Genomic DNA, 24,829 nt, shown 5'->3' with positions numbered 1-24,829 from the left:
CCAAGTGGCTAAGTTTTTGCAAGCTTGGCTGCAAAAAGCTGCTGCAGCGATTTTTTGAAGGCTTGTGCCCACTTTCTCCCAAGCCTCTATTTGAAAAGTCCCGTCTGCAGGAAATTGCGGATGATTTTCACGAATCCACTCTAATAAAGTCATTAACTGTGGGCTGGTAACAGTCCTGCCCTGCGTTTTCAGCATTTTTCCCATTACATCAATGCTTTGCATCTCATCTGAGGATATTTTCCCTCCCATGATTCCCAGTTGCTCACCTGTATGCAAGTGATGAGCGCGCTTTCTGATGTGTGGATCCTCAATCCCGGTTTCTGGATTCCGGCCTCTGGTTCAACTGGGCTATGCCACCAGTGCAGGCTTTGTTCAAGCCTCTTCAGAGTTTCCGTCCTTGTTCCTTTTGAAGTTTAAGTGCGTCCCTGTTTGGGCGCCATCTGTGGCATATTGGTGGGACAGAGTAACGGGCAAGACAGCAAGTGAGCCCAAAAGGCCAAAGTTTATTTTTACAGCAGTGTTTTATACTCTTTACCTGGATGCTCTTTGTCTACGATCTCTATTCCTATAGGGCAACTATTAGCACGATCTCTACCACCCCACTATTTGTCCAATTTGCTTCACGCTTTTGATTGACGTTGTAGCATTGTTCTTCATCACGTACTTCTTCACACCGTTGCTTCTCAGCATGTACTCTCGCTTTGCCCATTGTGCTCAGGTCCTGTTTGCTTTGATACATTCACCCCTATTCCCATCCGCATTACTCACTTTGCTGCATTTGCTTACATCGATACACTTGCTCATATTCCCATCCACTACAGTCTCCCACAAATGGATCACACCAAGTGGGACCCTCTGCAGTGTATTTGAACAAAAAGCCTTTACAGATTCAGCTTTCGAATACATGTGCATTACTATTCTATAGAATGATTGGTTCCAGTCTCCTCGCCCGGCCCGTCAATTCCTACGCGCACTCAGTCCTGTTACTCCCCCCATTTCTTTTAAATCAGTGGTAGGAATGAAGTAGAGGGTTGGTGAGTCAGTGGTCGCAGGGACTGATGCTGGCATGACCTTTTCCCTCATTTCTCCAGTAGCTGTGTCACCAAAATCGGGAATCAAACTCCTGAACAGCAATATAGCATTAAGAAGCAGCATTCTTTGTTGCAGCGCTGGATGCACGGGGGATCCTTCCACCCAGCATACATGCCGGTCTGAAAATCTGGACAGAATCTATTTAGTGATTTCATACATCATCATTAATAATTCCCTGAACACTAATACATAATCATCAGTTTTCCTGGAAACCATTGTAATATTCCCCACCCACTTGTGCATGCTCAGTCTTTTGAGTCAAGGGTCTTCTGGTGGTCTTGGGGGTTGTCAGAGTGGGCCCTCCTCAAATTCTCTGGCGGAACCCTTCCTTAAAATCTCCATCCGTGGTCTTGGGAACAGGTCGCGTTTTCCTTGATTTTCTGGCTCCAAAGTGATGGCTCAGGGCCTATCTTCACAGCTGGGGTTTGAGGCCTGCCTTTGTTCTACCACTCTTCTTAATCACCCCAGACATGCTGGGCTAACTGCTAACAAACGAGATGTTGTAGCAGTTCTGAGACTCCGTGTTCCCTCTAAGGGCACATAGATTTCATACAAAATTTACCCTATGTGACTACAGTGAGCCAAAGGCTCACTGGGCTCTGTTTATTGTCGCGGAGCACCAATGAGGCCCTGCACGGCACAGCGGGTCCCTTCGCGCCAGCTGGCGCCAGGAGGGCACAGCGATGAGTCCCGCAGGGCCCTGTCCCAGCACCTGCCCCAGCACGGGGCTCGCCAGTGGCTTAAAGCCCAGGTTGTCCACGGGGATCCCAAAGGCTCTCAGCTTGGCCTCCAACGTGTGCAGCATGTCATTGTGTGCCTGCAAGAGAAGCGTCCCATGCTCAGCCTGATACCGAGCTCCAGCCCAGCACCTCCCTGCCTTGCCATGGACGCTCTGCACCTCCCTGCATGGAGAGGACCCCAAAATGCCTTCCTTTGCAGGGGAAACCGCAGCCTGGGCTGGCTCCTGCCCAGGCCATGAAGCAGCTCAGCCGGCCTGCTGGAAGTTCCCTTCCATCCACTTGGTGCAAGGCTTGGAGTAGAAATTCCCATTTCCACCCCACCAAGCCACAGCCAGCACCCACCAGGCCCCAGCCCTGACCTGCAGGGCTCAGGGAAGCTTCATCCCCTTCCCTCACCTTGCAGACTTGGGCTAGCTGCAGCTGCAGCTGCCTGATGGTGGTGTTCTTCGAACTGACCAAGTCCTGCAAAGGGAGATGGTGCATCAGGCAACAGCTACACGGCCCTGGGGACACGGCGGCTGTGCCACAGGTGTGAGCAGTGTGACAGAGTGCACAGAGGAGCTGCTGCGCAGCGGCCGAGCTGGCAGCAGGACTTAGCTTGCAGTACAGCCTGACAGGTGGCCACCGCTCTATGTCCTTCCAGCCAGAACTGCCAGGGACAGCCAGCCCCAGGCAGAGGTGAGGGACATGGATGAGTGACATGGCAGCTTCAGCCACGGAGGACGAGGGCTTGCATGGCTCAGGGTCAGCTTTCACCATAAGGCAGCCTCTGCCCTCCAAGGCCAGCCCTCACCGGGCCCCACACAGTACCTCCAGCTTGCTGGAGACCAAGAAGAGGGCATCCGGGTCGAGGTTGGAGGCTGCAAAGGCCTCACTGAGCTCCACATCCTTTTTCTCCACCATGCTGAGGAGCCCTTTCAGCTTGCGCTCTAGGAGCAAGTTCTTGAAGCCCGTCTTCTGCTGCACCTCTTCTGTGGCTTGGGTGAACTTCTGATAGAGCTCATCTCGCTCCGCCTGCACCTGCTCCCAAAGACAGCGTGCCTTCACACCCGGGCTGGCGGCAACCCCGGGCCAGCACCAGACAGGTCTGGTGGCTTGGCCCTGCCTGCTCCAGCCACGGCCTGGCCATTCCCCATGGCACCTGCAGCCCACAGGAAGGCAGGTGCTGGAGCACAGCTTCTCTCCCTCCCTCCCTTCATGGCTGGCACTCCCTCAGCACCCACACTTCTGCTCTCGCCTCCCCTCCAGGCCCGAGACACCTCTGACAGCAGAATGGCTGGATGGGCACTGGTTTACACTTCAGAGGGGGCCCCACAGCACACAAGGGTCTCTCCTCTCCTCGCAGCTGGCAGGAGTCCCTGGCTCACAGCTGGTTAAGAAGTGTCCTAATTAGGACACAATTTCTCCACCACAGCTTATTTTGGAATGCAATTAATATGTTGCTGCCTTCATGATGGATCGATAACAAGGCCTCAGACCAGTCTTCCTGTTCCTGAGGATTTCTGCTAATTACAAACAAGCTCTCTTCTTGCCTCCAGAGATTTATCTTCGCTGGGAGGGGGAGAGGCTGAGTCTGGGAGAACTCAGACAATGGGACTCATCCCGAGCCACTCCCGCATGGCAAACAAGGGAAGCAACCCCCAAATGCCAGCAGAAGGAGGGAGCGAGCTCCCACCGGGGGTGCTGACCCATGACAATCCCTCGCCACAGCTCTGCTCCAGAACTGCTGCTGCAGCCAGTGGCTCCCTGGCTGGGAGGGGACTACCTGAGCGTGCGCGCTTGCTTAGCCAAGTACAAGGCCAGGCCTGTCTGCTGAGCTGAGTGGAAGATGCCAAAGCTGTGAGAAGCTTCACTGGAAGTAGCAGTTATCTCAGGGCTCTGGATCAGATCTTCTGAAAGCCCTTGGCTAAGCACAAACTCTCTGCTCAGTCCCCATGACCAGCCCTCTGCGGAGGGGCCAGGGTTTTGGAGAGGGAAGTGGGATGCCCAGACCCATCTGCAGCTCTCACCTTGCTGAACCTCTGCTTCAGGACCTCGTGTTCCCACTGAAGAGCCTTCAGTTCCTTCTGGGTGAGTTTCAGATGGGCTCTGATGTTCTGCGAGTGGGAAGGGGCAGTTAAAAAGCACAGGTTTCTCTGGGAGGTGTCGGGGACACGTTCGGGCAAGGCAGGAGAGTGACCAGCAAAGAGAAATGGGTGAGAAAAAAGAAGCAGTACCCGCACCAACACCCTTTCCTCTCTGCTGTGGAGGCGACTCTACTTTCTCGCTACCGGAATGCCATTTGAGATCGTACAAGCACCCAGCGAAGCCCAAAGGAACTCGGAGGACTTTGCTCAGGGATCTGGCCAAGCCGAGTGGCAGAGGTCACTGCTGAGCGGCTGCCTCCAGGACAGAGCCAGGGCCACTGGGGAGAGGACAGGGCTGGCACTCACCCTCAGGGCCTCCTTGTCCTTGTCATAGTTGGCCAACTTCTTCTGCAGCTCAGACAGCTGCTCGCGGGCCTGCTGCAGGGGCTCCTTCAGCTGCTTGTTCTGGAGCAGCACACGTGCCTTCTCCTTTTCCAAGCGATTCCCTTTCTTCTTCATCTCCTCCATCTGCTCCTGTTCTTGGAAACACAAGTGCCAACTCCTGGGGGCTGCCCAGGTCCTCAGGGCTTCCCCAACCCTCCGGACACCCTCCTGCTGCTGGCCCAGCAAGACCCTGTGCTCAAGAGCTTCACTCCTGGAATGGCAGCAGACCCTCGGGAGAGTAGCAGCACCCACACGGCCGCCTGGGAACCGGCCAGACCTGGGTGAAATCCTCACAGGAGCGGTCCATTGCTGGAATGGTGACACTGCAGGCCAGGCAGGCTGAGGCAGGGGGGCAGGCAGTACCTTGAGCAAGTCTATGAGCGCCATGTTTTTGTCACGCATATCATTGTAGTAGTCCTTGATGTCACGGAAGGCTTTCTCGTGGTTCCTCATCAGCTCATCAATCTGGGTGTTCTTCCCCTCCTCCACTTTGTGGACCTCGGTCGTTCTACACAAGTCAAGCTCGTCCCGCAGCACTTCCATCTTGTTGGTGTACTTGGCCTTGATCTCTGGGGGAGCACACAGAGAGCTGAGTGAGGACCTCCTGGAGATCGCACGTAACATGCCCCAGTGCCATTAATAGGTGAGGTGCCAGAGTGGCGTGTGCCACTGTGGCATCACTGGAGTTCAAGACACTTGTTAGCAGTGTCACCACAGCTGCCACCAGTGTGCGGAGCAGCTACACTGGGACCACGGAGAGCAGAGCAACAGGCGCCCTGCCTGCACCCTCTGGAAACTTGGGGAAAACAAGCCAGAACTCGGGGAAAACAAGCCAGAACTGGAGGGAAACCCATCCCCCTTTCTGCTCGAGGCTCTGCCACGGAGCCCGGCAGCACAGCAGAGCTCGGAGAAGCCTCCCCTGGCACACTGACAAAGGGAGGTCACGCAGGAGCTACGCGCACGGACTCACCTTTCACCTGTCTCTCAAAGTTGTTGTGCAGCTGGGTGATCTCCTCCTCTTGTTTCTGTTAGGGAGAAGCTACATGTCAGAGACACATAATCAAATCCTCAGGCAGCTGCATCCTGAAGGATTCCCTCCTGCTCCCTGGGAAAGGCCCCTGCTGTGGTGCCAGTCCCACGTTATCTCTGCACACGGCAGCTCATGGGTTCTCCAGCAGCTCTCACAGCTCTCCGTTGCAGGAGGGGGATTTCGCAGGAGCTGGGAGCCCCAGGAAGCCCTTCTCCGCAGCCCCACCACCTCCCTCTGCAGCAGATGCACACGGCTCATACATGGCTCCGGCCCGGCCAGGGACCTACCAGGTGCATGTTTTTCAGTGCCTCCTCACTGGCCAGCTCCTGCTCCTTCAGCTCCATTTTCATGGAACGCATGTCCTTCCTCAGCTCCATCTCCTGGGCCCAGTGATCCTTCTGGGCCCGCTTCACGGACAGGGTGCCCTCCCCCTTCAGCTCGGTGAGGTTTTCTTGGTGTTCGTGCAACAAGTGCTTCACCTTCTGCTTGTAAACCTAAAGACAAGCTACAGACTGGGTGAGGGGCTTCTGCAGGAGACATGTGGACCTGGGATTTTTATCTGTGACGCGTCTGGGTTGCATCTCACCCAGCTTCTCCTCCTCTAGCCCTTCCCTCACCTCCTCAGAGCTGCCCAAGGCTCAGACAGAGCTTGGGGCACTCACAACATCTCCCAGCCTCCTGCCCTCCCACCTTCAGCTCCACTTGTTGCTGCTCCTCCGCCTCCTTCATCTCCCACTCCTTCTTCCGCAACTCTGCTTTCTGCTCCTCCAGCTGCCGGCGGGTCATCTCCCAGAAGCTGTGAAACTTGTCACGTTCCAGCTGGAAATAGTTGCGCTCTTCCCGTTCCCGGTCCAGCTCCTCCCGCAGACGCGCAACATGCTTCTCCAGCTGCAAAGCCAAGGGGAAGAGCCAGGGAGGGGAAAAAAGAGGCCTCAGACAGACACCTCCACAAGACACCCGTGGCAAGCCATGTCACAAACCTGGCAGGCCACAGTGGCCATCAATGGGATGGAGGCGCGCAGGAGAGAAGGGGACGGGCCCTGACACAGGGACATCTGGGGACTGTGGGGGTTGCCCAGGGCCTGACAGAACCCATCAGCCCCTGGAAAAGGAGTAACACCATTCCCAGGTGCCTAAATACTACTGATTTGTAGAATCAAATCATAGAATCGTTTAGGTTGGAAAAGACCTTGAATATCACTGAGTCCAACCGTTATCTCAACACTGCCAAGGCCACCACCAATCCATGTCCCTAAGCAGCACATCTGCGTGCCTTTTAAATATCTCTGGGGGTGGTGACTCCACTGCTTCTCTGGGCAGCCTGTTCCAATGCTTGAGAACCCTTTGGGTGAAGGTGGTTTCCTCTCACCCTACCACTTCTTACTTGGGAGAAGAGACCCACAACCTCTCTGCTCCAACCTCCTTTCGGGTAGTTGTAGAGAGCACTAAGATCTCCCCTCAGCCTCCTTTTCTCCAGCACAGGACTCGGGCTCCAGACCCTTCACCAGCGTCGTTGCTCTCCTTTGGGTGTGCTCCAGCACCTCAATGTTTTTCTTTCAGTGAGGGGCCCAAAAGTGAACACAGCACTGGAGGTGCGGCCTCACCAGTGCTGACTACAGGGGACGATCACTGCCCTAATTATCCTGGCTACTCTCTGAGACAATCCAGGATGCTGTAGGCCTTCTTGGCCACCTGGGCATGCTGCTTGCTCTGAGATGTGCAAGATCTTTCCCAAGGAGCAAGGTCCCCAGCCCAGGGCCATCTGCTCCTCTGTTGGTAGGACACTGGGCAAAACAAGGGGACTTGGAGCAACTGAGGGCGCCGCGAGCAAGAGCACAGCAGGCTGCCATCACAGAGCTCCCAGCTGAGCCATCAGCTGGCTGAGCAGGCTGCCGGAGTTATGGAGTCGGGGAGAAGACAGGGAGGGCACAGGGCTGGAGAGCAGAGTGGGCCGGACCAGCAGAAGGGAGGATGGGACGAGGGGGCTGCTCCTTCCAGGACCAGTGAGAATCCCTCACCAGCACAGCTGGCCATCAGGCAGGGAAATGATCCTCAGCTGCTTGTCTCTGTCACCCTCCGCCACCTGTCATTGCCGGAGCCAGGTGCTGAGCTGGGCTTCCTAAGCGGGACTGGTGTGGAAGATGAGGGCTCTCTCACCTGCTCCTTGCTCATCTCCTGCGGGGACAAAGCATCCACCACTGCTGGAGTTTTGCTTTCTTCCCCTTTTTTCCCGCCTTTCTTTTTGGGTGCCTAAGGAGAGAAAGCAAAACACACGAGGTGTGTGCATGGCTCAGGTGCTGGGAAGAAACTGTGCTGCTCAGAGCTCCCACAGCAGCCCAGGCCACCAAATGTCCCTGCTCTCATGGCTGGGACAGGGTGAGGAGGGGGACAGGGAGCCAGGGTCCGTGGAAGGGGCCTGGAAGCCCCTGACAGCCTCCAGCACAGCCACGGCTCATACCCAGCCACTGCTGGCCCAAAGCGAAGCCCAGAATGCCCGTACCCAAAAGAAGGGCTCGGGAGCAGCATCACAGGCCTGGGCATGGCGCTGAGGGGCTCCCTCCCCAGGGCTGGGCCCAGGACAAGCTCAGGCCCTGCTCTCACCATGGCTGCTGCCACTCACACTGTGGTCTCCAAGGCAATGGGAACGCGCATCTGGAGAGAGGTGTGAGGTGGTCGGACACGCCCGTTAGCAACGTGGGGCTGCACCGTGGCAACGGGGGTGGGGCCTAGTCCAGGCCCTGAACCAGGTCGCCACGCCAACAAAGGCAACAAGTGGTGCCGAAACCCGGGAAGTCGCCTGGACGGGTGAACGGCGGCCGGAGCGGCAGGACCAGCCCGGCGGGGAGGACGCTCCCGGACCAACAAGGAGGATGGAAGCCCTTGTGAAGGTCGTATCACAATTACATAAGCAGTGGGGGATTGATTGTAAGCCCAAAGATTTTACTGTCGCAGTTGCGAGGCTTTTACAAATTGGGGTCATTGACCAGCCGGTGGATATTCTCCACCCTGAAGTGTGGGATAAATGCACTAAAGCATTAGCCGAGGAGACGATGTCCTCGGGTAGCGGGAAAAACCTTAAGTCGTGGGGGAAAGTCGTACAGGCCCTGCAGAAGGCCTTACAAGAGCAGGAAACCTGGAGGGCGGCAAGGGACTGTTTGTTAGTCACTCCGAAATTGGGAGTCGGGGCAGCTACGCAGACTCCGCACCCCCCAAACGGCGGTGATTCCACGGAGTCCAAAAACTTACAAGAGGGCGACACGCCCCCTCTACCCCTGAACCCCTCGCCCCCTCAGTCCCCAAACCCTGACCCGATTACGGAGGCACAGAAGCGCGCACTGTCCTTCTGGGGTGGGTTAACTGAGGAAGCCAGGGGCGCTGAAGCCCGGGCGAGACCACCACCTTATGCGCCTCATAATGGCGCCGAACCCCGGGGGGAGGGCGGGGCGAAGATGTCCCCGGTGGGAACAAAGAAGAAGCGCTCGAGCTAAGAAGCGCACACAAAGGTGAAGGGCAGGAGGACAAGAAGGAGAAGAGTGGTGGGGGCGACCGGGGAGGGGAGGGGAGTGTGAGTGAAGCGCCGACAGCCAATCAGAGCGGCCCGCTGAGCAGAAGGCGGGGCGAACCAAAACGGAGGGGCAAGCCAAGGGGGAGGGAACGGCCCGCCCACCAAGGAAGTAGGCGGCGCCCAACAAACAGGCATCAGAACCCGGAAGTAACCAGTCAGTCGAGTTCCGACTCCGGAACAGCCGCGAGCTGGGGCGAGCGGCTCGTAACCGATTCAGACTCAGAGGAGGAGGACACGAGGGTAAATAAAATTAAAAGCAAAAATATCCCCAGCCAAAATAAAAAGGAATCGCGAGGGGAAGGAGTTCCTCTCACGGATTGGAGGGAAATAAAGATTGCCTGTGCGGATTGGGTCCCAACAGCCACGCTGGCGTTCCCGGTCCGGGTGGCAGACGGGGGACAAAGGGTTTACTCGCCACACCGTGGTTAACCACCCTGGTATCTACCCTGGGAGGGCCAGTCACAATGATCGTGTTAGCATTGGTCTTCGGACCCTGTATATTAAACAGACTCGTGTCGTTTGTCAAGAGCCGATTAGAGACGGTTAACGTCATGTTAGTGGAACGCATGGAACACCGACAATTGCTTTAAGGTTCTGTTTGTTTAGAATTATCCCTAATCGTTCCCCATTTACCATCCGCCCAGCGTGCCTTACACTCGCTATCGCGAGATGATTACACAGTATTTTCACTCAGGTTTACTAACAGTATTAGGCTTGCCTTCGCTTTTACGCCTACTCACAAAGTGCCGTTAATCGATCTTTTTAAGGTAACAACTATTTTAAGATATATATATTCTTTACGATTGCTGTAAAACGTAGAACAAGAACAGAATATTTGAACTAACTTAACTATACGTTTAGTATGTTTTTATCCGAGATCACGGTGTACGTATTCTTGAACTGGATCCAAAGTGCGTCTTTGTAGTTGCGGTACGAATTTATTGTGTTCTGTCATTGTAGATTTCTTTGTTCCCTTGTAGTGGGACCCCGATGGCCCTGAATGGTATCCTTTACACCGCGATACCTCTTGTAAACCTGTGTTTGTTCCAGAGTGCAAGTAAGTGCTGCAATGAAAAGTTGTGAGCAGTGTTTAGCTGGAATTTCGAGTGTTCTAGGTGAGTAAAGAGAGGGTTGTGTATGTGTACGCTGGAAAGAGGAAGTCGGGCTGAGGGAAGAGAGGAAGTAGTCGCCCAGTCGGATTCTGGGGGAGTGGCAGCACCCCTCAAACTCTGGGGAAGGGGTGGTACAGCAACTGAGTTGCTGGACACGGAGTAAAGACAGGATCAGAGAATGAATCAGTAAATATGGGAGGAGGTCAGAGTGGAGGAACATTAAAGAAAAGCCCTTTAGGTTGTGTACTTGCTCACTGGAAAGATATCGTTGGGACTGGACGTACGGAAAGTAAGAAGACCTCTACCCAGCAGTGGCGGATCCATACGCCCTGCTGACTGTGATGACACCTGAACCACTTTGGCTTGCTGCTCCGGATTTGAAAGGACGCTTTTTTTCTTTTGCCTCCCTCTCCATGAGGCCAGTCAAAATCGTTTGCATTCGAATGGGAAAAGACTGTGATATTTTGATCAATTTAATTACGCATAGGGAGGGGGGAAATGTGGGTAGCTAGGGTCTGGCGACCGGAAGATATCGCGCTGTACGGAAAGATAGGGTCTCTCTCCTGATGACCAATAGCGGTCAGTTTGTGATGCAAGCAGACGGAAATAACGTTGTAAACCTAAGCTATATAAGGTCGTGTTACCCCTCAATAAACGCCATTTGCCGTCCACCACACTGGTGTCAGCGAGCTGATGGACCGAGCGGCCTGGGGTTGGTCGCCGTGCCGTTCCTGAACCAGGTCGCCACGCCAACAAAGGCAACAGGAGGTAGTAGAGAAAATGTTAAGCCCGGGAAGAGGGAGGGGTGGGGGGAGGTTATCTTGTTCCCTGTCTCATTCTCCTGCTAGTTTTAGAAATAAATGAGTGTTTTTCCCCAAGTCGAGTCTGTTTTGCCCGTAACGGTAACTTTAAGGATTTCTCCCTGTCCTTATCTCAAACCTCGAGCTGTTTTTCCTTATATTATCTCTCCCTATTCTCTCGGAGGGTGGGGGGAATGAGAGAGAGACTGCGTAGTCTGGTCCCGATCGGGGCTGAACTACTACACAGCCAAAGAGGGATTATGGTTTTTCATAGGTTGCAGTACATGCTTACAATCATTGTTAGCATTTTCAACAGCCAGTTGTAATAGCAACATCCCTCTTGCATCATCATTGTCGAACTGCTGCTCGAAAGTAGCTTGCAGACGATCTATGAAATCTGCATATGGCTCATTAGCTCCTTGCAGCACCTTAACAAAAGATTGAGGTCCTTCGCCTTTTGATGCTGGGATTTTTCTCACTGCCCTAAGAGCAATATGTCTAATTTGAGCATACGCTTCTCTCGGGAACTGTGCCTGCAGGAGCGAGTTACTATAAGCATTTTCTCCTGCCAGTTGTTCATATCCTATTGGAATCTGTTGATTTAAATTTTGTAATACTTTGCACAGTACATCCTTCTTTAAAATCATGGACTGTGTAGGTGTTAACACCATTTTCATTAACAATTTCCAATCATGTGGATCCAGAGTATACGACTCTGCTTTTGCCTCAAGTAAGGGTGTAGTAAAAGAAGAATGTATCCCTCCCTTCTTTACTGTCCGTCGCAGCTCCTTTATAGCATCATAACTGAGAGGCTGCGAAACCAGCTGCTGATTAGCTTGATACATAACTGGACAGGCTAAAACAGTTTGCCAGTCACCATTCTGCATTGCCTCTTTTTTACGCTCTTCCCAGATACCACACATTTCAACATTCACAGCTGCATGACTAACATTCACATTTCACGGAGGAGGGAACAGATCAGGTTTCTTTTCAAAGTCTTTTGAACCCACATTAAATACATCTACCTCCAGAGAGGTTTCGTTATTAGCAAGCGCAGTATCAGGAAAAGAATTGATAGGTGAAACCCGAGGCAAATCTGGCACGCGAGACTGTGGTGACGACAGCGACGGTAAAAGCGTGGAAGCAGGGTGTACAAGTGCAGGTTGCAGGGGAACAGGAATACAGCACGGAGTTTTCTGCCCCGACCCGCGGCACGGAGTTCTCTGTGCTAATCCCTCCCCCCAACCAGTTTCTGGGGAGATGCCATTGTTACAGGGGGACACGCTTACAGGTTGAGGGTCTGGTAATGGAGATGCCGACGCCTCAGGCAAAGAAGAATTAGTAGACTCTGTTGAAACATTGTCGAGGGTTAGCATGATTTGTACCCAAGTGGCTAAGTTTTTGCAAGCTTGGCTGCAAAAAGCTGCTGCAGCGATTTTTTGAAGGCTTGTGCCCACTTTCTCCCAAGCCTCTATTTGAAAAGTCCCGTCTGCAGGAAATTGCGGATGATTTTCACGAATCCACTCTAATAAAGTCATTAACTGTGGGCTGGTAACAGTCCTGCCCTGCGTTTTCAGCATTTTTCCCATTACATCAATGCTTTGCATCTCATCTGAGGATATTTTCCCTCCCATGATTCCCAGTTGCTCACCTGTATGCAAGTGATGAGCGCGCTTTCTGATGTGTGGATCCTCAATCCCGGTTTCTGGATTCCGGCCTCTGGTTCAACTGGGCTATGCCACCAGTGCAGGCTTTGTTCAAGCCTCTTCAGAGTTTCCGTCCTTGTTCCTTTTGAAGTTTAAGTGCGTCCCTGTTTGGGCGCCATCTGTGGCATATTGGTGGGACAGAGTAACGGGCAAGACAGCAAGTGAGCCCAAAAGGCCAAAGTTTATTTTTACAGCAGTGTTTTATACTCTTTACCTGGATGCTCTTTGTCTACGATCTCTATTCCTATAGGGCAACTATTAGCACGATCTCTACCACCCCACTATTTGTCCAATTTGCTTCACGCTTTTGATTGACGTTGTAGCATTGTTCTTCATCACGTACTTCTTCACACCGTTGCTTCTCAGCATGTACTCTCGCTTTGCCCATTGTGCTCAGGTCCTGTTTGCTTTGATACATTCACCCCTATTCCCATCCGCATTACTCACTTTGCTGCATTTGCTTACATCGATACACTTGCTCATATTCCCATCCACTACAGTCTCCCACAAATGGATCACACCAAGTGGGACCCTCTGCAGTGTATTTGAACAAAAAGCCTTTACAGATTCAGCTTTCGAATACATGTGCATTACTATTCTATAGAATGATTGGTTCCAGTCTCCTCGCCCGGCCCGTCAATTCCTACGCGCACTCAGTCCTGTTACTCCCCCCATTTCTTTTAAATCAGTGGTAGGAATGAAGTAGAGGGTTGGTGAGTCAGTGGTCGCAGGGACTGATGCTGGCATGACCTTTTCCCTCATTTCTCCAGTAGCTGTGTCACCAAAATCGGGAATCAAACTCCTGAACAGCAATATAGCATTAAGAAGCAGCATTCTTTGTTGCAGCGCTGGATGCACGGGGGATCCTTCCACCCAGCATACATGCCGGTCTGAAAATCTGGACAGAATCTATTTAGTGATTTCATACATCATCATTAATAATTCCCTGAACACTAATACATAATCATCAGTTTTCCTGGAAACCATTGTAATATTCCCCACCCACTTGTGCATGCTCAGTCTTTTGAGTCAAGGGTCTTCTGGTGGTCTTGGGGGTTGTCAGAGTGGGCCCTCCTCAAATTCTCTGGCGGAACCCTTCCTTAAAATCTCCATCCGTGGTCTTGGGAAGGTCGCGTTTTCCTTGATTTTCTGGCTCCAAAGTGATGGCTCAGGGCCTATCTTCACAGCTGGGGTTTGAGGCCTGCCTTTGTTCTACCACTCTTCTTAATCACCCCAGACATGCTGGGCTAACTGCTAACAAACGAGATGTTGTAGCAGTTCTGAGACTCCGTGTTCCCTCTAAGGGCACATAGATTTCATACAAAATTTACCCTATGTGACTACAGTGAGCCAAAGGCTCACTGGGCTCTGTTTATTGTCGCGGAGCACCAATGAGGCCCTGCACGGCACAGCGGGTCCCTTCGCGCCAGCTGGCGCCAGGAGGGCACAGCGATGAGTCCCGCAGGGCCCTGTCCCAGCACCTGCCCCAGCACGGGGCTCGCCAGTGGCTTAAAGCCCAGGTTGTCCACGGGGATCCCAAAGGCTCTCAGCTTGGCCTCCAACGTGTGCAGCATGTCATTGTGTGCCTGCAAGAGAAGCGTCCCATGCTCAGCCTGATACCGAGCTCCAGCCCAGCACCTCCCTGCCTTGCCATGGACGCTCTGCACCTCCCTGCATGGAGAGGACCCCAAAATGCCTTCCTTTGCAGGGGAAACCGCAGCCTGGGCTGGCTCCTGCCCAGGCCATGAAGCAGCTCAGCCGGCCTGCTGGAAGTTCCCTTCCATCCACTTGGTGCAAGGCTTGGAGTAGAAATTCCCATTTCCACCCCACCAAGCCACAGCCAGCACCCACCAGGCCCCAGCCCTGACCTGCAGGGCTCAGGGAAGCTTCATCCCCTTCCCTCACCTTGCAGACTTGGGCTAGCTGCAGCTGCAGCTGCCTGATGGTGGTGTTCTTCGAACTGACCAAGTCCTGCAAAGGGAGATGGTGCATCAGGCAACAGCTACACGGCCCTGGGGACACGGCGGCTGTGCCACAGGTGTGAGCAGTGTGACAGAGTGCACAGAGGAGCTGCTGCGCAGCGGCCGAGCTGGCAGCAGGACTTAGCTTGCAGTACAGCCTGACAGGTGGCCACCGCTCTATGTCCTTCCAGCCAGAACTGCCAGGGACAGCCAGCCCCAGGCAGAGGTGAGGGACATGGATGAGTGACATGGCAGCTTCAGCCACGGAGGACGAGGGCTTGCATGGCTCAGGGTCAGCTTTCACCATAAGGCAGCCTCTGCCCTCCAAGGCCAGCCCTCACCGGGCCCCACACAGTACCTCCAGCTTGCTGGAGACCAAGAAGAGGGCATCCGGGTCGAGGTTGGAGGCTGCAAAGGCCTCACTGAGCTCCACATCCTTTTTCTCCACCATGCTGAGGAGCCCTTTCAGCTTGCGCTCTAGGAGCAAGTTCTTGAAGCCCGTCTTCTGCTGCACCTCTTCTGTGGCTTGGGTGAACTTCTGATAGAGCTCATCTCGCTCCGCCTGCACCTGCTCCCAAAGACAGCGTGCCTTCACACCCGGGCTGGCGGCAACCCCGGGCCAGCACCAGACAGGTCTGGTGGCTTGGCCCTGCCTGCTCCAGCCACGGCCTGGCCATTCCCCATGGCACCTGCAGCCCACAGGAAGGCAGGTGCTGGAGCACAGCTTCTCTCCCTCCCTCCCTTCATGGCTGGCACTCCCTCAGCACCCACACTTCTGCTCTCGCCTCCCCTCCAGGCCCGAGACACCTCTGACAGCAGAATGGCTGGATGGGCACTGGTTTACACTTCAGAGGGGGCCCCACAGCACACAAGGGTCTCTCCTCTCCTCGCAGCTGGCAGGAGTCCCTGGCTCACAGCTGGTTAAGAAGTGTCCTAATTAGGACACAATTTCTCCACCACAGCTTATTTTGGAATGCAATTAATATGTTGCTGCCTTCATGATGGATCGATAACAAGGCCTCAGACCAGTCTTCCTGTTCCTGAGGATTTCTGCTAATTACAAACAAGCTCTCTTCTTGCCTCCAGAGATTTATCTTCGCTGGGAGGGGGAGAGGCTGAGTCTGGGAGAACTCAGACAATGGGACTCATCCCGAGCCACTCCCGCATGGCAAACAAGGGAAGCAACCCCCAAATGCCAGCAGAAGGAGGGAGCGAGCTCCCACCGGGGGTGCTGACCCATGACAATCCCTCGCCACAGCTCTGCTCCAGAACTGCTGCTGCAGCCAGTGGCTCCCTGGCTGGGAGGGGACTACCTGAGCGTGCGCGCTTGCTTAGCCAAGTACAAGGCCAGGCCTGTCTGCTGAGCTGAGTGGAAGATGCCAAAGCTGTGAGAAGCTTCACTGGAAGTAGCAGTTATCTCAGGGCTCTGGATCAGATCTTCTGAAAGCCCTTGGCTAAGCACAAACTCTCTGCTCAGTCCCCATGACCAGCCCTCTGCGGAGGGGCCAGGGTTTTGGAGAGGGAAGTGGGATGCCCAGACCCATCTGCAGCTCTCACCTTGCTGAACCTCTGCTTCAGGACCTCGTGTTCCCACTGAAGAGCCTTCAGTTCCTTCTGGGTGAGTTTCAGATGGGCTCTGATGTTCTGCGAGTGGGAAGGGGCAGTTAAAAAGCACAGGTTTCTCTGGGAGGTGTCGGGGACACGTTCGGGCAAGGCAGGAGAGTGACCAGCAAAGAGAAATGGGTGAGAAAAAAGAAGCAGTACCCGCACCAACACCCTTTCCTCTCTGCTGTGGAGGCGACTCTACTTTCTCGCTACCGGAGTGCCATTTGAGATCGTACAAGCACCCAGCGAAGCCCAAAGGAACTCGGAGGACTTTGCTCAGGGATCTGGCCAAGCCGAGTGGCAGAGGTCACTGCTGAGCGGCTGCCTCCAGGACAGAGCCAGGGCCACTGGGGAGAGGACAGGGCTGGCACTCACCCTCAGGGCCTCCTTGTCCTTGTCATAGTTGGCCAACTTCTTCTGCAGCTCAGACAGCTGCTCGCGGGCCTGCTGCAGGGGCTCCTTCAGCTGCTTGTTCTGGAGCAGCACACGTGCCTTCTCCTTTTCCAAGCGATTCCCTTTCTTCTTCATCTCCTCCATCTGCTCCTGTTCTTGGAAACACAAGTGCCAACTCCTGGGGGCTGCCCAGGTCCTCAGGGCTTCCCCAACCCTCCGGACACCCTCCTGCTGCTGGCCCAGCAAGACCCTGTGCTCAAGAGCTTCACTCCTGGAATGGCAGCAGACCCTCGGGAGAGTAGCAGCACCCACACGGCCGCCTGGGAACCGGCCAGACCTGGGTGAAATCCTCACAGGAGCGGTCCATTGCTGGAATGGTGACACTGCAGGCCAGGCAGGCTGAGGCAGGGGGGCAGGCAGTACCTTGAGCAAGTCTATGAGCGCCATGTTTTTGTCACGCATATCATTGTAGTAGTCCTTGATGTCACGGAAGGCTTTCTCGTGGTTCCTCATCAGCTCATCAATCTGGGTGTTCTTCCCCTCCTCCACTTTGTGGACCTCGGTCGTTCTACACAAGTCAAGCTCGTCCCGCAGCACTTCCATCTTGTTGGTGTACTTGGCCTTGATCTCTGGGGGAGCACACAGAGAGCTGAGTGAGGACCTCCTGGAGATCGCACGTAACATGCCCCAGTGCCATTAATAGGTGAGGTGCCAGAGTGGCGTGTGCCACTGTGGCATCACTGGAGTTCAAGACACTTGTTAGCAGTGTCACCACAGCTGCCACCAGTGTGCGGAGCAGCTACACTGGGACCACGGAGAGCAGAGCAACAGGCGCCCTGCCTGCACCCTCTGGAAACTTGGGGAAAACTGTCCAGAACTCGGGGAAAACAAGCCAGAACTGGAGGGAAACCCATCCCCCTTTCTGCTCGAGGCTCTGCCACGGAGCCCGGCAGCACAGCAGAGCTCGGAGAAGCCTCCCCTGGCACACTGACAAAGGGAGGTCACGCAGGAGCTACGCGCACGGACTCACCTTTCACCTGTCTCTCAAAGTTGTTGTGCAGCTGGGTGATCTCCTCCTCTTGTTTCTGTTAGGGAGAAGCTACATGTCAGAGACACATAATCAAATCCTCAGGCAGCTGCATCCTGAAGGATTCCCTCCTGCTCCCTGGGAAAGGCCCCTGCTGTGGTGCCAGTCCCACGTTATCTCTGCACACGGCAGCTCATGGGTTCTCCAGCAGCTCTCACAGCTCTCCGTTGCAGGAGGGGGATTTCGCAGGAGCTGGGAGCCCCAGGAAGCCCTTCTCCGCAGCCCCACCACCTCCCTCTGCAGCAGATGCACACGGCTCATACATGGCTCCGGCCCGGCCAGGGACCTACCAGGTGCATGTTTTTCAGTGCCTCCTCACTGGCCAGCTCCTGCTCCTTCAGCTCCATTTTCATGGAACGCATGTCCTTCCTCAGCTCCATCTCCTGGGCCCAGTGATCCTTCTGGGCCCGCTTCACGGACAGGGTGCCCTCCCCCTTCAGCTCGGTGAGGTTTTCTTGGTGTTCGTGCAACAAGTGCTTCACCTTCTGCTTGTAAACCTAAAGACAAGCTACAGACTGGGTGAGGGGCTTCTGCAGGAGACATGTGGACCTGGGATTTTTATCTGTGACGCGTCTGGGTTGCATCTCACCCAGCTTCTCCTCCTCTAGCCCTTCCCTCACCTCCTCAGAGCTGCCCAAGGCTCAGACAGAGCTTGGGGCACTCACAACATCTCCCAGCCTCCTGCCCTCCCACCTTCAGCTCCACTTGTTGCTGCTCCTCCGCCTCCTTCATCTCCCACTCCTTCTTCCGCAACTCTGCTTTCTGCTCCTCCAGCTGCCGGCGGGTCATCTCCCAGAAGCTGTGAAACTTGTCACGTTCCAGCTGGAAATAGTTGCGCTCTTCCCGTTCCCGGTCCAGCTCCTCCCGCAGACGCGCAACATGCTTCTCCAGCTGCAAAGCCAAGGGGAAGAGCCAGGGAGGGGAAAAAAGAGGCCTCAGACAGACACCTCCACAAGACACCCGTGGCAAGCCATGTCACAAACCTGGCAGGCCACAGTGGCCATCAATGGGATGGAGGCGCGCAGGAGAGAAGGGGACGGGCCCTGACACAGGGACATCTGGGGACTGTGGGGGTTGCCCAGGGCCTGACAGAACCCATCAGCCCCTGGAAAAGGAGTAACACCATTCCCAGGTGCCTAAATACTACTGATTTGTAGAATCAAATCATAGAATCGTTTAGGTTGGAAAAGACCTTGAATATCACTGAGTCCAACCGTTATCTCAACACTGCCAAGGCCACCACCAATCCATGTCCCTAAGCAGCACATCTGCGTGCCTTTTAAATATCTCTGGGGGTGGTGACTCCACTGCTTCTCTGGGCAGCCTGTTCCAATGCTTGAGAACCCTTTGGGTGAAGGTGGTTTCCTCTCACCCTACCACTTCTTACTTGGGAGAAGAGACCCACAACCTCTCTGCTCCAACCTCCTTTCGGGTAGTTGTAGAGAGCACTAAGATCTCCCCTCAGCCTCCTTTTCTCCAGCACAGGACTCGGGCTCCAGACCCTTCACCAGCGTCGTTGCTCTCCTTTGGGTGTGCTCCAGCACCTCAATGTTTTTCTTTCAGTGAGGGGCCCAAAAGTGAACACAGCACTGGAGGTGCGGCCTCACCAGTGCTGACTACAGGGGACGATCACTGCCCTAATTATCCTGGCTACTCTCTGAGACAATCCAGGATGCTGTAGGCCTTCTTGGCCACCTGGGCATGCTGCTTGCTCTGAGATGTGCAAGATCTTTCCCAAGGAGCAAGGTCCCCAGCCCAGGGCCATCTGCTCCTCTGTTGGTAGGACACTGGGCAAAACAAGGGGACTTGGAGCAACTGAGGGCGCCGCGAGCAAGAGCACAGCAGGCTGCCATCACAGAGCTCCCAGCTGAGCCATCAGCTGGCTGAGCAGGCTGCCGGAGTTATGGAGTCGGGGAGAAGACAGGGAGGGCACAGGGCTGGAGAGCAGAGTGGGCCGGACCAGCAGAAGGGAGGATGGGACGAGGGGGCTGCTCCTTCCAGGACCAGTGAGAATCCCTCACCAGCACAGCTGGCCATCAGGCAGGGAAATGATCCTCAGCTGCTTGTCTCTGTCACCCTCCGCCACCTGTCATTGCCGGAGCCAGGTGCTGAGCTGGGCTTCCTAAGCGGGACTGGTGTGGAAGATGAGGGCTCTCTCACCTGCTCCTTGCTCATCTCCTGCGGGGACAAAGCATCCACCACTGCTGGAGTTTTGCTTTCTTCCCCTTTTTTCCCGCCTTTCTTTTTGGGTGCCTAAGGAGAGAAAGCAAAACACACGAGGTGTGTGCATGGCTCAGGTGCTGGGAAGAAACTGTGCTGCTCAGAGCTCCCACAGCAGCCCAGGCCACCAAATGTCCCTGCTCTCATGGCTGGGACAGGGTGAGGAGGGGGACAGGGAGCCAGGGTCCGTGGAAGGGGCCTGGAAGCCCCTGACAGCCTCCAGCACAGCCACGGCTCATACCCAGCCACTGCTGGCCCAAAGCGAAGCCCAGAATGCCCGTACCCAAAAGAAGGGCTCGGGAGCAGCATCACAGGCCTGGGCATGGCGCTGAGGGGCTCCCTCCCCAGGGCTGGGCCCAGGACAAGCTCAGGCCCTGCTCTCACCATGGCTGCTGCCACTCACACTGTGGTCTCCAAGGCAATGGGAACGCGCATCTGGAGAGAGGTGTGAGGTGGTCGGACACGCCCGTTAGCAACGTGGGGCTGCACCGTGGCAACGGGGGTGGGGCCTAGTCCAGGCCCTGAACCAGGTCGCCACGCCAACAAAGGCAACAAGTGGTGCCGAAACCCGGGAAGTCGCCTGGACGGGTGAACGGCGGCCGGAGCGGCAGGACCAGCCCGGCGGGGAGGACGCTCCCGGACCAACAAGGAGGATGGAAGCCCTTGTGAAGGTCGTATCACAATTACATAAGCAGTGGGGTATTGATTGTAAGCCCAAAGATTTTACTGTCGCAGTTGCGAGGCTTTTACAAATTGGGGTCATTGACCAGCCGGTGGATATTCTCCACCCTGAAGTGTGGGATAAATGCACTAAAGCATTAGCCGAGGAGACGATGTCCTCGGGTAGCGGGAAAAACCTTAAGTCGTGGGGGAAAGTCGTACAGGCCCTGCAGAAGGCCTTACAAGAGCAGGAAACCTGGAGGGCGGCAAGGGACTGTTTGTTAGTCACTCCGAAATTGGGAGTCGGGGCAGCTACGCAGACTCCGCACCCCCCAAACGGCGGTGATTCCACGGAGTCCAAAAACTTACAAGAGGGCGACACGCCCCCTCTACCCCTGAACCCCTCGCCCCCTCAGTCCCCAAACCCTGACCCGATTACGGAGGCACAGAAGCGCGCACTGTCCTTCTGGGGTGGGTTAACTGAGGAAGCCAGGGGCGCTGAAGCCCGGGCGAGACCACCACCTTATGCGCCTCATAATGGCGCCGAACCCCGGGGGGAGGGCGGGGCGAAGATGTCCCCGGTGGGAACAAAGAAGAAGCGCTCGAGCTAAGAAGCGCACACAAAGGTGAAGGGCAGGAGGACAAGAAGGAGAAGAGTGGTGGGGGCGACCGGGGAGGGGAGGGGAGTGTGAGTGAAGCGCCGACAGCCAATCAGAGCGGCCCGCCGAGCAGAAGGCGGGGCGAACCAAAACGGAGGGACAAGCCAAGGGGGAGGGAACGGCCCGCCCACCAAGGAAGTAGGCGGCGCCCAACAAACAGGCATCAGAACCCGGAAGTAACCAGTCAGTCGAGTTCCGACTCCGGAACAGCCGCGAGCTGGGGCGAGCGGCTCGTAACCGATTCAGACTCAGAGGAGGAGGACACGAGGGTAAATAAAATTAAAAGCAAAAATATCCCCAGCCAAAATAAAAAGGAATCGCGAGGGGAAGGAGTTCCTCTCACGGATTGGAGGGAAATAAAGATTGCCTGTGCGGATTGGGTCCCAACAGCCACGCTGGCGTTCCCGGTCCGGGTGGCAGACGGGGGACAAAGGGTTTACTCGCCACACCGTGGTTAACCACCCTGGTATCTACCCTGGGAGGGCCAGTCACAATGATCGTGTTAGCATTGGTCTTCGGACCCTGTATATTAAACAGACTCGTGTCGTTTGTCAAGAGCCGATTAGAGACGGTTAACGTCATGTTAGTGGAACGCATGGAACACCGACAATTGCTTTAAGGTTCTGTTTGTTTAGAATTATCCCTAATCGTTCCCCATTTACCATCCGCCCAGCGTGCCTTACACTCGCTATCGCGAGATGATTACACAGTATTTTCACTCAGGTTTACTAACAGTATTAGGCTTGCCTTCGCTTTTACGCCTACTCACAAAGTGCCGTTAATCGATCTTTTTAAGGTAACAACTATTTTAAGATATATATATTCTTTACGATTGCTGTAAAACGTAGAACAAGAACAGAATATTTGAACTAACTTAACTATACGTTTAGTATGTTTTTATCCGAGATCACGGTGTACGTATTCTTGAACTGGATCCAAAGTGCGTCTTTGTAGTTGCGGTACGAATTTATTGTGTTCTGTCATTGTAGATTTCTTTGTTCCCTTGTAGTGGGACCCCGATGGCCCTGAATGGTATCCTTTACACCGCGATACCTCTTGTAAACCTGTGTTTGTTCCAGAGTGCAAGTAAGTGCTGCAATGAAAAGTTGTGAGCAGTGTTTAGCTGGAATTTCGAGTGTTCTAGGTGAGTAAAGAGAGGGTTGTGTATGTGTACGCTGGAAAGAGGAAGTCGGGCTGAGGGAAGAGAGGAAGTAGTCGCCCAGTCGGATTCTGGGGGAGTGGCAGCACCCCTCAAACTCTGGGGAAGGGGTGGTACAGCAACTGAGTTGCTGGACACGGAGTAAAGACAGGATCAGAGAATGAATCAGTAAATATGGGAGGAGGTCAGAGTGGAGGAACATTAAAGAAAAGCCCTTTAGGTTGTGTACTTGCTCACTGGAAAGATATCGTTGGGACTGGACGTACGGAAAGTAAGAAGACCTCTACCCAGCAGTGGCGGATCCATACGCCCTGCTGACTGTGATGACACCTGAACCACTTTGGCTTGCTGCTCCGGATTTGAAAGGACGCTTTTTTTCTTTTGCCTCCCTCTCCATGAGGCCAGTCAAAATCGTTTGCATTCGAATGGGAAAAGACTGTGATATTTTGATCAATTTAATTACGCATAGGGAGGGGGGAAATGTGGGTAGCTAGGGTCTGGCGACCGGAAGATATCGCGCTGTACGGAAAGATAGGGTCTCTCTCCTGATGACCAATAGCGGTCAGTTTGTGATGCAAGCAGACGGAAATAACGTTGTAAACCTAAGCTATATAAGGTCGTGTTACCCCTCAATAAACGCCATTTGCCGTCCACCACACTGGTGTCAGCGAGCTGATGGACCGAGCGGCCTGGGGTTGGTCGCCGTGCCGTTCCTGAACCAGGTCGCCACGCCAACAAAGGCAACAGGAGGTAGTAGAGAAAATGTTAAGCCCGGGAAGAGGGAGGGGTGGGGGGAGGTTATCTTGTTCCCTGTCTCATTCTCCTGCTAGTTTTAGAAATAAATGAGTGTTTTTCCCCAAGTCGAGTCTGTTTTGCCCGTAACGGTAACTTTAAGGATTTCTCCCTGTCCTTATCTCAAACCTCGAGCTGTTTTTCCTTATATTATCTCTCCCTATTCTCTCGGAGGGTGGGGGGAATGAGAGAGAGACTGCGTAGTCTGGTCCCGATCGGGGCTGAACTACTACACAGCCAAAGAGGGATTATGGTTTTTCATAGGTTGCAGTACATGCTTACAATCATTGTTAGCATTTTCAACAGCCAGTTGTAATAGCAACATCCCTCTTGCATCATCATTGTCGAACTGCTGCTCGAAAGTAGCTTGCAGACGATCTATGAAATCTGCATATGGCTCATTAGCTCCTTGCAGCACCTTAACAAAAGATTGAGGTCCTTCGCCTTTTGATGCTGGGATTTTTCTCACTGCCCTAAGAGCAATATGTCTAATTTGAGCATACGCTTCTCTCGGGAACTGTGCCTGCAGGAGCGAGTTACTATAAGCATTTTCTCCTGCCAGTTGTTCATATCCTATTGGAATCTGTTGATTTAAATTTTGTAATACTTTGCACAGTACATCCTTCTTTAAAATCATGGACTGTGTAGGTGTTAACACCATTTTCATTAACAATTTCCAATCATGTGGATCCAGAGTATACGACTCTGCTTTTGCCTCAAGTAAGGGTGTAGTAAAAGAAGAATGTATCCCTCCCTTCTTTACTGTCCGTCGCAGCTCCTTTATAGCATCATAACTGAGAGGCTGCGAAACCAGCTGCTGATTAGCTTGATACATAACTGGACAGGCTAAAACAGTTTGCCAGTCACCATTCTGCATTGCCTCTTTTTTACGCTCTTCCCAGATACCACACATTTCAACATTCACAGCTGCATGACTAACATTCACATTTCACGGAGGAGGGAACAGATCAGGTTTCTTTTCAAAGTCTTTTGAACCCACATTAAATACATCTACCTCCAGAGAGGTTTCGTTATTAGCAAGCGCAGTATCAGGAAAAGAATTGATAGGTGAAACCCGAGGCAAATCTGGCACGCGAGACTGTGGTGACGACAGCGACGGTAAAAGCGTGGAAGCAGGGTGTACAAGTGCAGGTTGCAGGGGAACAGGAATACAGCACGGAGTTTTCTGCCCCGACCCGCGGCACGGAGTTCTCTGTGCTAATCCCTCCCCCCAACCAGTTTCTGGGGAGATGCCATTGTTACAGGGGGACACGCTTACAGGTTGAGGGTCTGGTAATGGAGATGCCGACGCCTCAGGCAAAGAAGAATTAGTAGACTCTGTTGAAACATTGTCGAGGGTTAGCATGATTTGTACCCAAGTGGCTAAGTTTTTGCAAGCTTGGCTGCAAAAAGCTGCTGCAGCGATTTTTTGAAGGCTTGTGCCCACTTTCTCCCAAGCCTCTATTTGAAAAGTCCCGTCTGCAGGAAATTGCGGATGATTTTCACGAATCCACTCTAATAAAGTCATTAACTGTGGGCTGGTAACAGTCCTGCCCTGCGTTTTCAGCATTTTTCCCATTACATCAATGCTTTGCATCTCATCTGAGGATATTTTCCCTCCCATGATTCCCAGTTGCTCACCTGTATGCAAGTGATGAGCGCGCTTTCTGATGTGTGGATCCTCAATCCCGGTTTCTGGATTCCGGCCTCTGGTTCAACTGGGCTATGCCACCAGTGC

At 54.0% G+C, this 24,829-nt stretch overlaps 2 protein-coding genes across 2 annotated transcripts; both read right to left on the bottom strand.

The window, feature by feature from the left end:
* Nucleotides 1-1,570: 1,570 nt before the first annotated feature.
* Nucleotides 1,571-7,913, bottom strand: LOC147596490 (dynein regulatory complex subunit 4-like). Its single transcript, XM_086771445.1, has 10 exons — nt 7,902-7,913; nt 7,530-7,622; nt 6,129-6,260; nt 5,313-5,367; nt 4,706-4,911; nt 3,842-3,928; nt 2,643-2,852; nt 2,229-2,294; nt 1,734-1,909; nt 1,571-1,622 (listed from the first exon to the last, which is right to left on the bottom strand). The coding sequence occupies exons 1-10, from the start codon at nt 7,911-7,913 to the stop codon at nt 1,571-1,573; spliced, it is 1,089 nt and encodes a 362-aa protein (XP_086627571.1).
* Nucleotides 7,914-13,802: 5,889 nt separating this feature from the next.
* On the bottom strand, nt 13,803-20,145 carry LOC147596489 (dynein regulatory complex subunit 4-like). The gene is made up of 10 exons (XM_086771444.1): nt 20,134-20,145; nt 19,762-19,854; nt 18,361-18,492; nt 17,545-17,599; nt 16,938-17,143; nt 16,074-16,160; nt 14,875-15,084; nt 14,461-14,526; nt 13,966-14,141; nt 13,803-13,854 (listed from the first exon to the last, which is right to left on the bottom strand). The coding sequence occupies exons 1-10, from the start codon at nt 20,143-20,145 to the stop codon at nt 13,803-13,805; spliced, it is 1,089 nt and encodes a 362-aa protein (XP_086627570.1).
* Between the last annotated feature and the right edge of the window lie 4,684 nt (nt 20,146-24,829).

This window comes from Chlamydotis macqueenii, chromosome Z, assembly GCF_036417535.1.
Source record: "Chlamydotis macqueenii isolate bChlMac1 chromosome Z, bChlMac1.mat, whole genome shotgun sequence".
Taxonomy (NCBI): Eukaryota; Metazoa; Chordata; class Aves; order Otidiformes; family Otididae; genus Chlamydotis; species Chlamydotis macqueenii.
This window is presented reverse-complemented; position numbering and strand designations above follow the sequence as displayed.